General features: G+C 42.9%; 1 protein-coding gene across 2 annotated transcripts in view; it reads left to right on the plus strand.

Moving 5' to 3' along the window:
• Positions 1 to 15186, plus strand: part of LOC128699015 (cubilin) — a 421279-nt gene that overhangs the window by 155061 nt on the left and 251032 nt on the right. The window contains exon 2 of one of the 2 annotated variants that reach the window (XM_070090389.1): positions 8857 to 8927. The exons of the other annotated variant lie outside the window; for it this stretch is intronic. Within the exon in view, the coding sequence (XP_069946490.1) occupies positions 8867 to 8927 (61 nt within the window). The 5' untranslated portion in view covers positions 8857 to 8866. The remainder of the gene's footprint in view (positions 1 to 8856; positions 8928 to 15186) is intronic. 2 annotated transcript variants of the gene reach the window in all.

Below are 15186 nucleotides of genomic sequence, written 5' to 3' on the forward strand. Positions count from 1 at the left end.
GACAAAGAACTTTGTCCATGGAAGCAAAGAGGGAAATGTATGAGAATATAGTTGTACAACACTCTTATATGGGTGTGAATCATGGGTGATGAATGTTGCAGTGAGGAGAAGGCTGGAGGCAGTGGAGATGTCATGTCTGCGGGCAATGTGTGGTGTGAATGTAATCCAGAGAATTTGTAGTTTGGAAATTAGGAGGAGGTGCGGGATTACCAAACCTATTATCCAGAGGGTTGAGGAGGGGTTGTTGAGATGGTTCGGACATGTGGAGAGGAAGGAAATGGAATGACTTCGAGAGTGTATAAATCTGTATTGGAGGGAAGGCGGGTAGGGGCGGCATAGGAAAGGTTGGAGGGAGGAGGTAAAGGAGGTTTTGTGTGCAAGGGGCTTGGACTTCAGCAAGCATGCGTGAGCGTGTTAGAAGCGAATGGAGCCAAATGGTTTTTAGGACTTGACGTGCTGTTGGAGTGTGAGCAAGGTAATATATATGAAGGGATTCAGGGAAACCGGCAGGCTGGACTTGAGTCCTGGAGATGGGAAGTACAGTGCCTGCACTCTGAAGGAGGGGTTAATGTTGCAGTTTTATAACTGTATTGTAAGCGTGTCTCTGGCAAGACAGTGATGGAGTGAATGATGGTGCAAGTTTTTCTTTCTCGGGCCACCCTACCTTGGTGGGAGACGGCCCATGTGCTAATAATAATAATAATAATAATAATAATAATAATAATAATAATAATAATAATAATAATATATTATTTTTTTATTAACACATCGGCCGATTCCCACCAAGGCAGGGTAGCCTGAAAAAGAAAAACTTTCACCATCATTCACTCCATCACTGTCTTGCCAGAAGGGTGTTTTGCACTACAGTTTTTAAACTGCAACATTAACACCCCTCCTTCAGAGTGCAGGCACTGTACTTCCCATCTCCAGGACTCAAGTCCGGCCTGCCGGTTTCCCTGAACCCCTTCATAAATGTTACTTTGCTCACACTCCAACAGCACGTCAAGTTCTACAAACTCCATCACTGGAGCCAGGAGCTGTGAGTCGACCTCTGCAACCCCAACTAGGTGAGTACACACACACACACACACGCATATACACATACACACCTACACACAAACACACACACATATACAACAGGCCTAGTATCTAATCGACATGTGCCTAGGACAAAATGGTAACTAACTAACACATAGTGGCCACAGTTCGCTTCGGAGTTAATAATAAATTAATTTCTCTCGACTGTCGAATTTTCTAAACTTAGACAGTATGGACTCTCAGAGTGTACTCTCAGATACTATGGACTCTCAGAGTGCACTCTCAGATACTATGGACTCTCAGAGTGTACTCTCAGATACTATGGACTCTCAGAGTGTACTCTCAGATACTATGGACTCTCAGAGTGTACTCTCAGATACTATGGACTCTCAGAGTGTACTCTCAGATACTATGGACTCTCAGAGTGTACTCTCAGATACTATGGACTCTCAGAGTGCACTCTCAAAGTGTACCCTCAGATACTACAGACTCTTCCCACTGTGTCAGCCATAAAAGGCTGTCAGCAAACAGCAACAATGTTGGTAAATGAGGCAAGACAATGCTCGTACTTAGCGTCTCAGGGAACAATTTTGGCGTGTCGGGCAGCAATTTTGCCGTGTCGGGCAATAATTTTGGCGTGTCGGGCAACAATTTTGGCGTGTCGGGCAGCAATTTTGGCGTGGCCGGCAACAATTTTAGCGTGTCAGAAAACAATATCGGCGAGTCAAGCAGCAATTTTCGCGTTCCAGGCAACAATTTCCTCGTGCCAGATAATAATTTTTGCGCATCAGACTAACTATTTTGGCGCACCTGGCAATTATTTTGGAGTACTTTCAAACTTTCCAATAGTTTTATGTGAGAGTTACTGTACGTTACTGTTGGTAATTAAAAAGGATTTTTTATCCGTTTATATGCTCATAGTTCATGCCAACAGTGTATGTATCCCGAGAGGTGTGTATATCTCAGTGTATGTATCTCAGTGGAGTTGTGTATCTCTCATGTACCCCCGAGAGGTGTGTATCTCTCAGTGTATGTATCCCGAGAGGTGTGTATCTCTCAGTGTATGTACCCCCGAGAGGTGTGTATCTCTCAGTGTATGTACCCCCGAGAGGTGTGTATCTCTCAGTATATGTACCCCCGAGAGGTGTGTATCTCTCAGTGTATGTACCCCCGAGAGGTGTGTATCTCACAGTGTATGTACCCCCGAGAGGTGTGTATCTCTCAGTGTATGTACCCCCGAGAGGTGTGTATCTCTCAGTGTATGTACCCCCGAGAGGTGTGTATCTCTCAGTATATGTACCCCCGAGAGGTGTGTATCTCTCAGTGTATGTACCCCCGAGAGGTGTGTATCTCACAGTGTATGTACCCCCGAGAGGTGTGTATCTCTCAGTATATGTACCCCCGAGAGGTGTGTATCTCTCAGTGTATGTACCCCCGAGAGGTGTGTATCTCTCAGTATATGTACCCCCGAGAGGTGTGTATCTCTCAGTGTATGTACCCCCGAGAGGTGTGTATCTCACAGTGTATGTACCCCGAGAGGTGTGTATCTCTCAGTGTATGTACCCCCGAGAGGTGTGTATCTCTCACTGTATATACAATGAGAGTTGTGTATCTCTCATTGTATAACTAGCAAGTACTAGTACACCGGACGACAGAACATATCAGGTAACAACACTAGGACTAGCAGGTTCTGGTACACTAAGTGACAGCTCTCACTACATACCTGTCACCAGGTTCTTATTGTTGCAGTATGATGATGTTTTAACTTGTATTGTTGCAGTATGATGATGTTTTAACTTGTATTGTTGCAGTATGATGATGTTTTAACTTGTATTGTTGCAGTATGATGATGTTTTAACTTGTATTGTTGCAGTATGATGATGTTTTAACTTGTATTGTTGCAGTATGATGATGTTTTAACTTGTATTGTTGCAGTATGATGATGTTTTAACTTGTATTGTTGCAGTATGATGATGTTTTAACTTGTATTGTTGCAGTATGATGATGTTTTAACCTATATTGTTACAATATGATGACGCTGTGAGTAGGATGATAATGTTTTAACCAGTATTATTCTAGGATGATGTTTTAACCAGTATTATAGGATAATGTTTTATTCTGCATAGTTGCAGTACGATGCATTACATTGTAATCACTGCATATTAATTTTTTTTTTACGGTGCAATTTTCTTAAAGCTGCGTTGGCATGCGTATTTTTTTCAACGTTTGATGGCGTGTTAAGTTTTCCCCGTTGTATAATAACGGTGGTATAAATTAAACTCATTACAAGACAGTCGTATATATGTCTCTGGGGTCTTTATTACTGCCTTCCTATACACTGGTGTTTTATTGCTGGTGTTTTACTGCTGGTGTTTTACTGCTGGTGTTTTACTGATGGTGTTTTAGTGTTGGTGTTTTACTACTGGTGATTTAGAGCTGGTGTTTTAGTGCTGGTGTTTTACTGATGGTTTTTCACCACTGGTGTTTCATCACTGGTGTTTCACTACTAGTGTTTCATTACTGGTGTTTCACTACTGGTGTTTCATCACTGGTGTTTCACTACTGGTGTTTCATCACTGGTGTTTCACTACTGGCGTTTCAATACTGGTGTTTCACCACAGGTGTTTCATCACTGGTGTTTCACCACTGGTGTTTCACTACTGGTGTTTCATCACTGGTGTTTCACTACTGGTGTTTCATCACTGGTGTTTCACCACTGGTGTTTCACAACTGGTGTTTCGTCACTGGTGTTTCACCACTGTTGTTTCGCTACTGGCGTTTCAATACTGGTGTTTTACCACAGGTGTTTCACCAATGGTGTTTTACCACTTGTGTTTCACCACTGGTGCTTCACTACTGGTGTTTCACCACTGGTGTTTCACTACTGGTGTTTCATCACTGATGTTTCACCACTGGTGTTTCATCACTGGTGCTTCACCACTGGTATTTCACTACTGGTGCTTCATCACTGGTGTTTCACTACTGGTGTTTCATCACTGGTGCTTCACCACTGGTGTTTCACTACTGGTGTTCCACCACTGGTGTTTCATCACTGGTGTTTCACCACTTGTGTTCCACCACTGGTGTTTCACCAATGGTGTTTCACCACTGGTGATCCACCACTGGTGTTCCACCACTGGTGTTTCACCAATGGTGTTCCACCACTGGTGTTCCACCACTGGTGTTCCACCACTGGTGTTTCACCACTGGTGTTTCACCACTGGTGTTTCACCATTGATGTTTCACCACTGGTGTTTCACCACTGGTGTTCCACCACTGGTGTTTCACCACTGGTGTTTCACCACTGGTGTTTCACCACTGGTGTTTCACCACTGGTGTTTCACCACTGGTGTTTCACCATTGATGTTTCACCACTGGTGTTTCACCACTGGTGTTCCACCACTGGTGTTTCACCACTGGTGTTTCACCACTGGTGTTTCACCACTGGTGTTTCACCACTGGTGTTTCACCAATGGTGTTCCATCACTGGTGTTCCACCACTGGTGTTCCACCACTGGTGTTTCACCACTGGTGATCCACCACTGGTGTTTCACCACTGGTGTTTCACCACTGGTGTTCCACCACTGGTGTTTCACCACTGGTGTTTCACCACTGGTGTTCCACCACTGGTGTTCCACCACTGGTGTTTCACCACTGGTGTTTCACCACTGGTGTTTCACCACTGGTGTTTCACCACTGGTGTTTCACCAATGGTGTTCCATCACTGGTGTTCCACCACTGGTGTTCCACCACTGGTGTTTCACCACTGGTGATCCACCACTGGTGTTTCACCACTGGTGTTTCACCACTGGTGTTCCACCACTGGTGTTTCACCACTGGTGTTTCACCACTGGTGTTCCACCACTGGTGTTTCACCACTGGTGTTTCACCACTGGTGTTTCACCACTGGTATTTCACCACTGGTGTTTCACCACTGGTGTTTCACCATTCATGTTTCACCAATGGTGTTTCACCACTGGTGTTTCACCACTGGTGTTTCACCACTGGTGTTTCACCACTGGTGTTTCACCAATGGTGTTCCATCACTGGTGTTCCACCACTGGTGTTCCACCACTGGTGTTTCACCACTGGTGATCCACCACTGGTGTTTCACCACTGGTGTTTCACCACTGGTGTTCCACCACTGGAGTTTCACCACTGGTGTTTCACCACTGGTGTTCCACCACTGATGTTTCACCACTGGTGTTTCACCACTGGTGTTCCACCACTGGTGTTTCACCACTGGTGTTTCACCACTGGTGTTTCACCACTGGTGTTTCACCACTGGTGTTCCACCACTGGTGTTTCACCACTGGTGTTTCACCACTGGTGTTTCACCACTGGTGTTCCACCACTGGTGTTCCGCCACTGGTGTTTCAAAACTGGTGTTTCACCACTGGTGTTTCACCACTGGTGTTTCACCACTGGTGTTTCACCACTGGTGTTCCACCACTGGTGTTTCACCACTGGTGTTTCACCACTGGTGTTTCACCACTGGTGTTTCACCATTGATGTTTCACCACTGGTGTTTCACCACTGGTGTTCCACCACTGGTGTTTCACTACTGGTGTTTCACCACTGGTGTTTCACCACTGGTGTTTCACCACTGGTGTTTCACCAATGGTGTTCCATCACTGGTGTTCCACCACTGGTGTTTCACCACTGGTGTTTCACCACTGGTGATCCACCACTCGTGTTTCACCACTGGTGTTCCACCACTGGTGTTTCACCACTGGTGTTTCACCACTGGTGTTTCACCACTGGTGTTTCACCACTGGTGTTTCACCACTGGTGTTTCACCACTGGTGTTCCACCACTGGTGTTTCACCACTGGTGTTTCACCACTGGTGTTCCACCACTGGTGTTTCACCACTGGTGTTTCACCACTGGTGTTTCACCACTGGTGTTCCACCACTGGTGTTTCACCACTGGTGTTCCACCACTGGTGTTTCACCACTGGTGTTCCACCACTGGTGTTTCACCACTGGTGTTTCACCACTGGTGTTTCACCACTGGTGTTCCACCACTGGTGTTTCACCACTGGTGTTCCACCACTGGTGTTCCACCACTGGTGTTTCACCACTGGTGTTCCACCACTGGTGTTCCACCACTGGTGTTTCACCACTGGTGTTCCACCACTGGTGTTTCACCACTGGTGTTCCACCACTGGTGTTCCACCACTGGTGTTTCACCACTGGTGTTCCACCACTGGTGTTCCACCACTGGTGTTTCACCACTGGTGTTCCACTACTGGTGTTTCACCACTGGTGTTTCACCACTGGTGTTCCACCACTGGTGTTCCACCACTGGTGTTTCACCACTGGTGTTCCACCACTGGTGTTTCACCACTGGTGTTCCACCACTGGTGTTTCACCACTGGTGTTTCACCACTGGTGTTCCACCACTGGTGTTCCACCACTGGTGTTCCACCACTGGTGTTCCACCACTGGTGTTCCACCACTGGTGTTTCACCACTGGTGTTCCACCACTGGTGTTTCACCACTGGTGTTTCACCACTGGTGTTCCACCACTGGTGTTTCACCACTGGTGTTCCACCACTGGTGTTTCACCACTGGTGTTCCACCACTGGTGTTCCACCACTGGTGTTCCACCACTGGTGTTTCACCACTGGTGTTCCACCACTGGTGTTCCACCACTGGTGTTCCACCACTGGTGTTTGGTGTTTCACCACTGGTGTTTCACCACTGGTGTTCCACCACTGGTGTTCCACCACTGGTGTTCCACCACTGGTGTTCCACCACTGGTGTTCCACCACTGGTGTTCCACCACTGGTGTTTCACCACTGGTGTTCCACCACTGGTGTTCCACCACTGGTGTTCCACCACTGGTGTTCCACCACTGGTGTTCCACCACTGGTGTTTCACCACTGGTGTTTCACCACTGGTGTTTCACCACTGGTGTTCCACCACAGGTGTTTCACCACTGGTGTTCCACCACTGGTGTTCCACCACTGGTGTTCCACCACTGGTGTTTCACTACTGGTGTTCCACCACTGGTGTTCCACCACTGGTGTTCCACCACTGGTGTTCCACCACTGGTGTTTCACCACTGGTGTTCCACCACTGGTGTTTCACCACTGGTGTTTCACCACTGGTGTTTCACCACTGGTGTTCCACCACTGGTGTTCCACCACTGGTGTTCCACCACTGGTGTTTCACCACTGGTGTTCCACCACTGGTGTTTCACCACTGGTGTTTCACCACTGGTGTTCCACCACTGGTGTTTCACCACTGGTGTTCCACCACTGGTGTTCCACCACTGGTGTTTCACCACTGGTGTTTCACCACTGGTGTTCCACCACTGGTGTTTCACCACTGGTGTTTCACCACTGGTGTTCCACCACTGGTTTTCCACCACTGGTGTTCCACCACTGGTGTTTCACCACTGGTGTTCCACCACTGGTGTTTCACCACTGGTGTTTCACCACTGGTGTTTCACCACTGGTGTTTCACCACTGGTGTTCCACCACTGGTGTTTCACCACTGGTGTTTCACCACTGGTGTTCCACCACTGGTGTTTCACCACTGGTGTTTCACCACTGTTGTTTCACCACTGGTGTTCCACCACTGGTGTTTCACCACTGGTGTTCCACCACTGGTGTTCCACCACTGGTGTTCCACCACTGGTGTTCCACCACTGGTGTTTCACCACTGGTGTTTCACCACTGGTGTTCCACCACTGGTGTTTCACCACTGGTGTTCCACCACTGGTGTTTCACCACTGGTGTTTCACCACTGGTGTTTCACCACTGGTGTTCCACCACTGGTGTTTCACCACAGGTGTTTCACCACTGGTGTTTCACCACTGGTGTTCCACCACTGGTGTTACACCACTGGTGTTCCACCACTGGTGTTCCACCACTGGTGTTCCACCACTGGTGTTCCACCACTGGTGTTCCACCACTGGTGTTCCACCACTGGTGTTCCACCACTGGTGTTCCACCACTGCCAGCATCACTCAGGTACAAGAAAACAACAAACTGCTCTTGCCTTACTAAATGAATAATAAAAAACCTCAACAACAACAACACATCAATATGCTGTCTCTCAACTCTTCATACAAACTCTGAATGATACACTCATTTTTGTGACGGTGTTAATTGGTGTCCCACACACACACACACACACACACACACACACACACACACACACACACACACACACACACACACACAACAAGACTAGTCCCAGAGCTAAGAGGTATGTCCTACGAGGAGAGGTTAAGGGAAATCAACCTGACGACACTGGAGGACAGGAGAGATAGGGGGGACATGATAACGACATACAAAATACTGAGAGGAATTGACAAGGTGGACAAAGACAGGATGTTCCAGAGATTGGACACAGTAACAAGGTGACACAGTTGGAAGCTGAAGACACAGATGAATCACAGGGATGTTAGGAAGTATTTCTTCAGCCACAGAGTAGTCAGTAAGTGGAATAGTTTGGGAAGCGATGTAGTGGAGGCAGGATCCATACATAGCTTTAAGCAGAGGTATGATAAAGCTCACGGCTCAGGGAGAGTGACCTAGTAGCGATCAGTGAAGAGGCGGGGCCAGGAGCTCGGACTCGACCCCCGCAACCTCAACTAGGTGAGTACAACTAGGTGAGTACACACACACACACACACACACACACACACACACACACACACACACACACACACACACACACACCTACACACACAGACACACACACACACACACACACACACACACACACACACACACACACACACACACACAATGCCGTATTGTTTAGAGTTCCTGTTAATACAACGATGTGTTTTTACTGGCAGGTGTGTATGGATGAGGCGGGTGTATGAGCTGGGTCATCAGCGAGCAACTGTGTCCTGCAGGTCAGCTAAAGGTCAGTAGGTCACCACCACCACCCTCCCTCTGTGCCTTCCCCTCTCTCTCTCTCTCTCTCTCTCTCCTCTCTCTCGTCCCTCCCCTCTCTTTCCCCCTGCTCATCCTCCTCTTCCCCTTCCCCAACCTGTCAGCAGGATATAGGGGACTGAAGGGAGAATTCCATTGGCTCTCTATATTAACACAAGTTTACCACTTTAATCAAAAAATTGTATCTAAAAAAAGGTAAATGAGTGCCAGTAAAATACACGATTGTAAATACGCAAGAAAATACACGATTGTAAATACGCACGGAAATACACGATTGTAAATACGCAAGAAAATACACGATTGTAAATACGCAAGAAAATACACGATTGTAAATACGCAAGAAAATACTCGATTGTAAATACGCAAGAAAATACACGATTGTAAATACGCAAGAAAATACACGATTGTAAATACGCAAGAAAATACACGATTGTAAATACACAAGAAAATACTCGATTGTAAATACGCAAGAAAATACACGATTGTAAATACGCAAGAAAATACACGATTGTAAATACGCAAGAAAATACTCGATTGTAAATACGCAAGAAAATACTCGATTGTAAATACGCAAGAAAATACACGATTGTAAATACGCAAGAAAATACTCGATTGTAAATACGCAAGAAAATACACGATTGTAAATACGCAAGAAAATACTCGATTGTAAATACGCAAGAAAATACACGATTGTAAATACGCAAGAAAATACTCGATTGTAAATACGCAAGAAAATACACGATTGTAAATACGCAAGAAAATACACGATTGTAAATACGCAAGAAAATACACGATTGTAAATACGCAAGAAAATACACGATTGTAAATACGCACGAAAATACTCGATTGTAAATACGCACGAAAATACACGATTGTAGATACACACGAAAATTACACGATTGTAAATACTTACGAAAATACACGATTGGAAATACGCAAGAAAATACACGATTGTAAATACGCAAGAAAATACACGATTGTAAATACGCAAGAAAATACACGATTGTAAATACGCACGAAAATACTCTATTGTAAATACGCACGAAAATACACGATTATAAATGCGCACGAAAATGCACGATTTTAAATACACACTGAAATACACGATTGTAAATAAGCACGAAAATACACACTTGTTAATACGCACTGAAGTACACCATTGTAAATACGCACGAAAATACACACTTGTTAATAGGCACTGAAATACACCATTGTAAATAAGCACGAAAATACACACTTGTTAAAATGCACTGAAATACACCATTGTAAATACGCACGAAAATACACACTTGTTAATAGGCACTGAAATACACCATTGTAAATAAGCACGAAAATACACACTTGTTAATAGGCACTGAAATACACCATTGTAAATAAGCACGAAAATACACACTTGTTAATAGGCACTGAAATACACCATTGTAAATAAGCACGAAAATACACACTTGTTAATAGGCACTGAAATACACCATTGTAAATAAGCACGAAAATACACACTTGTTAATAGGCACTGAAATACACCATTGTAAATACGCACGAAAATACACACTTGTTAATAGGCACTGAAATACACCATTGTAAATACGCACGAAAATACACACTTGTTAATAGGCACTGAAATACACCATTGTAAATACGCACGAAAATACACACTTGTTAATAGGCACTGAAATACACCATTGTAAATACGCACGAAAATACACACTTGTTAATAGGCACTGAAATACACCATTGTAAATAAGCACGAAAATACACACTTGTTAATAGGCACTGAAATACACCATTGTAAATAAGCACGAAAATACACGATTGTAAATACATACGAAAATACAAGTATAGGAAAAAATATTTGTTTCCGGTTACAATATATTTGATCTTACGCAAGTCACCCACATAGCAGTCACATGTAAATACATTTGTTAATATGTAAATGATTACACACGTAAATATGTAAATGATTACACATGTAAATATGTAAATGATTACACACGTAAATATGTAAATGATTACACATGTAAATATGTAAATGATTACACATGTAAATATGTAAATGATTACACATGTAAATATGTAAATGATTACACATGTAAATATGTAAATGATTACACATGTAAATATGTAAATGATTACACGTGTAAATATGCAAATGATTACACATGTAAATATGTAAATGATTACACATGTAAATATTTAAATGATTACACATGTAAATATGCAAATGATTACACATGTAAATATATAAATGATTACACATGTAAATATGTAAATGATTACACATGTAAATATATAAATGATTACACATGTAAATATGCAAATGATTACACATGTAAATATGCAAATGATTACACATGTAAATATGCTAATGATTACACGTTTAAATATGCTAATGATTACACGTGTAAATATGCTAATGATTACACATGCAAATATGTAAATTATTACTTTTATATATATGTAAATAATTACATTTGTAAGTCATTAAATAAGTACATTTGTAAATATGTAAATGATTACACATGCAAATCTGTAAGTGATTACTTTTGTAAATATGTAAATGATTACACATGCAAATCTGTAAGTGATTACTTTTGTAAATATGTAAATGAATGCATTTGTAAATATGCAAATGATTACATTTATAGATATGTAAATAATTACACATGTAAATACGCAACTGTAATCAATTGCATATTTACATGTGTAATTATTTACATATTTATAAATGTAATCATTTGCATATAAATATGTAAATATGTAAATTATTACGTTTGCAAATATGTAAATGACTACATATGTAAATATGTAACTGATTACATTTATAAATATGTAAATGATTACATTTGTAAACATGTAAATGATTACTTTTTTAAATATGTAAGTGATTATGTTCGTTAATATGTAAATTATTACGTTTGTAAATATGAAAATTATTAAATTTAGAAATACGTAAATATCTAAATATGTTATTACGTAAATGCGTAATTATGTAAATGTATATATATATATATATATATATATATATATATATATATATATATATATATATATATATATATATATATATATATATATATATATATATATAATCGCTCACTAACGTTTCAGGAAAGGATAAAGCTGGTCTCCTAGCGGTGAAGGCACCTCACTCAGGAGATTTCCTTCTAGCTGTTCCCAGTTCCTCCCTGGGCACTCGACTCGACCCACAGGCCATTCGAATCGGTGTTATTCTTCGCCTAGCCGCCCCCATCCTCACCGAACATAGGTGTATTTGCGTCAGCGCTACGGCTGATCAGTTCGGACTTTATGATCTTGTGTGTCACACATCAGAAGGGAAGTATGCCAGATATGAGAAGGTTAGCGACATCATAAAGAGAAGCCTCTTCACAGCCCGTTGCCCAGCTCAACTGGAACCCCAAGTGCAGAGGTCCGACGGAAGTCAAAAGCGTCCTGATGGAGTCACTATGCTACCCTGGAAGGATGGAAAGCAAATTGCCTGGGACTACACCTGTGCCGCCTCATTGGCAGACACCCACTTGCCATATTCTGTAGCTGAAGAGGGTGCAGCTGCCAGCCACAGGGAGACCCAGAAGACTCGCATATATGAAGACCTTCCCCCTTGCTATAACTTCATCCCAGAAAGGTTGGAGACCCTTGGAGCATGGGGCAAGTGCGCTCTGAAGTTCCTCAAAGAGCTGGGTGAAAAACTCATCATGGAAACCAAGGACCACAGGGCGGCCTGCTTCCTCATTCAGGGACTCAGTGTTACGATCCAGAGGGAAAATGCCTGCAGCATTCTGGGCACGCGGCCCACCGCAGGGGAGCTGGACGAAGTATTCGAGATGTAACTCTGAGTTATCAATGTTGTTTTACTCCCTAATGCATTTTTGTCAATATATTTTGTCTTTAAATAAAGTCTATATAGAATATAGAATATAGGAGGTGGTAGGAGAAAATATTCAGGAAGAACCTTGAGTTTTCCCTGAAGCAAGTTTATTCTTTTCTCTGAGGATGAGGGTCCCCAGGACAGTTCTAGAGGTGGTACCTCCCTATATAATATATATATATATATATATATATATATATATATATATATATATATATATATATATATATATATATATATATATATATATATATATATATATATATCTTTCAACACACCGGCCGTATCCCACCAAGGCAGTGGTGGCCCATAAGACAAAAAGAAAGTTTCTCCTTTTACATTTAGTAATATGTACAGAAGAAGGATTTCTATACATATATATATATATATATATATATATATATATATATATATATATATATATATATATATATATATATATATATATATATATATATACACGTATGTATGTATGTGTGTGTGTGTGTGTGTGTGTGTGTATGTGTGTGTGATGGTGTGTGTGTGTGTGTATGTGTGTGTGTATGTGTGTGTGTATATGTGTGTGTGTATACTCACCTAATTGTGGTTGCAGGGGTCGAGACTCAGCTCCTGGCCCCACCTCTTCACTGATCGCTACTAGGTCCTCTCTCTCTGCTTCATGAGCTTTGCCATACCTCGTCTTAAAGCTACGTATGGTTCCTGCCTCCACTACATCACTTGCTAGGTTATTCCACTTCCTGACGACTCTATGACTGAAGAAATACTTATTAACATCCCTGTGACTCGTCTGAGTCTTCAACTTCAAATTGTGACCCCTTGTTTCTGTGTCCCATCTCTGGAACTTCCTGTCTCTGTCCATCTTATCTATTCCACGCAGTATTTTGTATGTCGTTATCATGTCTCCCCTGACCCTCCTGTCCTCCAGTGTCGTCAGTCCGATTTCCCTCAACCTTTCTTCGTAGGACATTCCCCAGAGCTCCGGAACTAGCCTTGTTGCAAACCTTTGTACTTTCTCTAATTTCTTGACGTGCTTGACCAGGTGTGGGTTCCAAACTGGTGCTGCATAGTCCAGTATGGGCCTGACATACACAGTGTACAATGTCTTGAACGATTCCTTACTAAGGTATCGGAACGCTATTCTCAAGTTTGCTAGGCGCCCATATGCTGCAGCAGTTATCTGGTTGATGTGTGCCTCCGGAGACGTGCTTGGTGTTATGGTCACCCCAGGATCTTTCTCCTTAAGTGAGATTTGCAGTCTTTTTCCACCTAGCCTATAGTCTGTCTGCGGTCTTCTTTGCCCTTCCCCAATTTTCATGACTCTGCATTTGGCAGAGTTGAATTCGAGAAGCCAGTTGCTGGACCACGTGTCCAGCCTGTCCAGGTTTCTTTGTCCTGCCTGATCCTCATCTGATTTAATTCCTCTCATTAACTTCACATTATCTGCGAACAGGTACACTTCAGAGTCTGTCCCTTCCATCATGTGATTCACATATATAAAAAATAGCACTGGTCCTAGGATTGACCCCTGTGGGACCCCGCTCGTTACAGGCGCCCACTGTGATACCTCATCGCGTACCATGACTCGTTGTTGCCTCCCTGTCAGGTAATTTCCGATCCATTGCAGTGCCCTTCCTGTTATACACGCTTGGATCTCCAGCTTCTGCACTAATCACCTGTGAGGAACTGTGTCAAAGGCCTTCCTGCTGTCCAAGAAAATGCAATCAACCCACCATTCTCTCTCGTGTCTTGTTTCTGTTACTTTGTCATAGAACTCCAGGATTTTCCTTCCATGAATCCGTGCTGGTTGTCGTTTACAATCTTGTTCCTTTCCAGGTGCTCCACAACTCTCCTCCTGATAATTTTCTTCATGACTTTGCATGCTATAAACGTCAGAGACACTGGTCTGTAGTTTAGTGCCTCGTTTCTGTCTCCTTTCTTAAAAATGGGGACTACATTTGCCGTCTTCATACCTCAGGTAGTTGCCCAGTTTCAAGAGATGTATTGAAGATAGTAGTTAGTGGCACGCACAGCTTCTCTGCTCCCTCTCTAAGGACCCACGGGGAGATGTTGTCTGGACCCATCGCCTTTGAGGTATCAAGGTCACTTAGCAGCTTTCTTAACACAATACATGCTGCCCAAAGGACAATAGAAATGACGCCAAATGGATGAATAATAGGCTCAGATATCTTTTAGGACAGAAAAAAGGAATTTATAGGCGTATCAAAAGAGGTGAGGGTCATCTTATGAATCAGTATATTGACATTAAGAGGGACGTTAAAAAGGGGGTAAGAAAAGCTAAACGGGACTATGAAATTAAAGTTGCTAGGGATTCGAAAACTAACCCAAA

This window comes from Cherax quadricarinatus, chromosome 31, assembly GCF_038502225.1.
Source record: "Cherax quadricarinatus isolate ZL_2023a chromosome 31, ASM3850222v1, whole genome shotgun sequence".
In the NCBI taxonomy this organism is placed as follows: Eukaryota; Metazoa; Arthropoda; class Malacostraca; order Decapoda; family Parastacidae; genus Cherax; species Cherax quadricarinatus.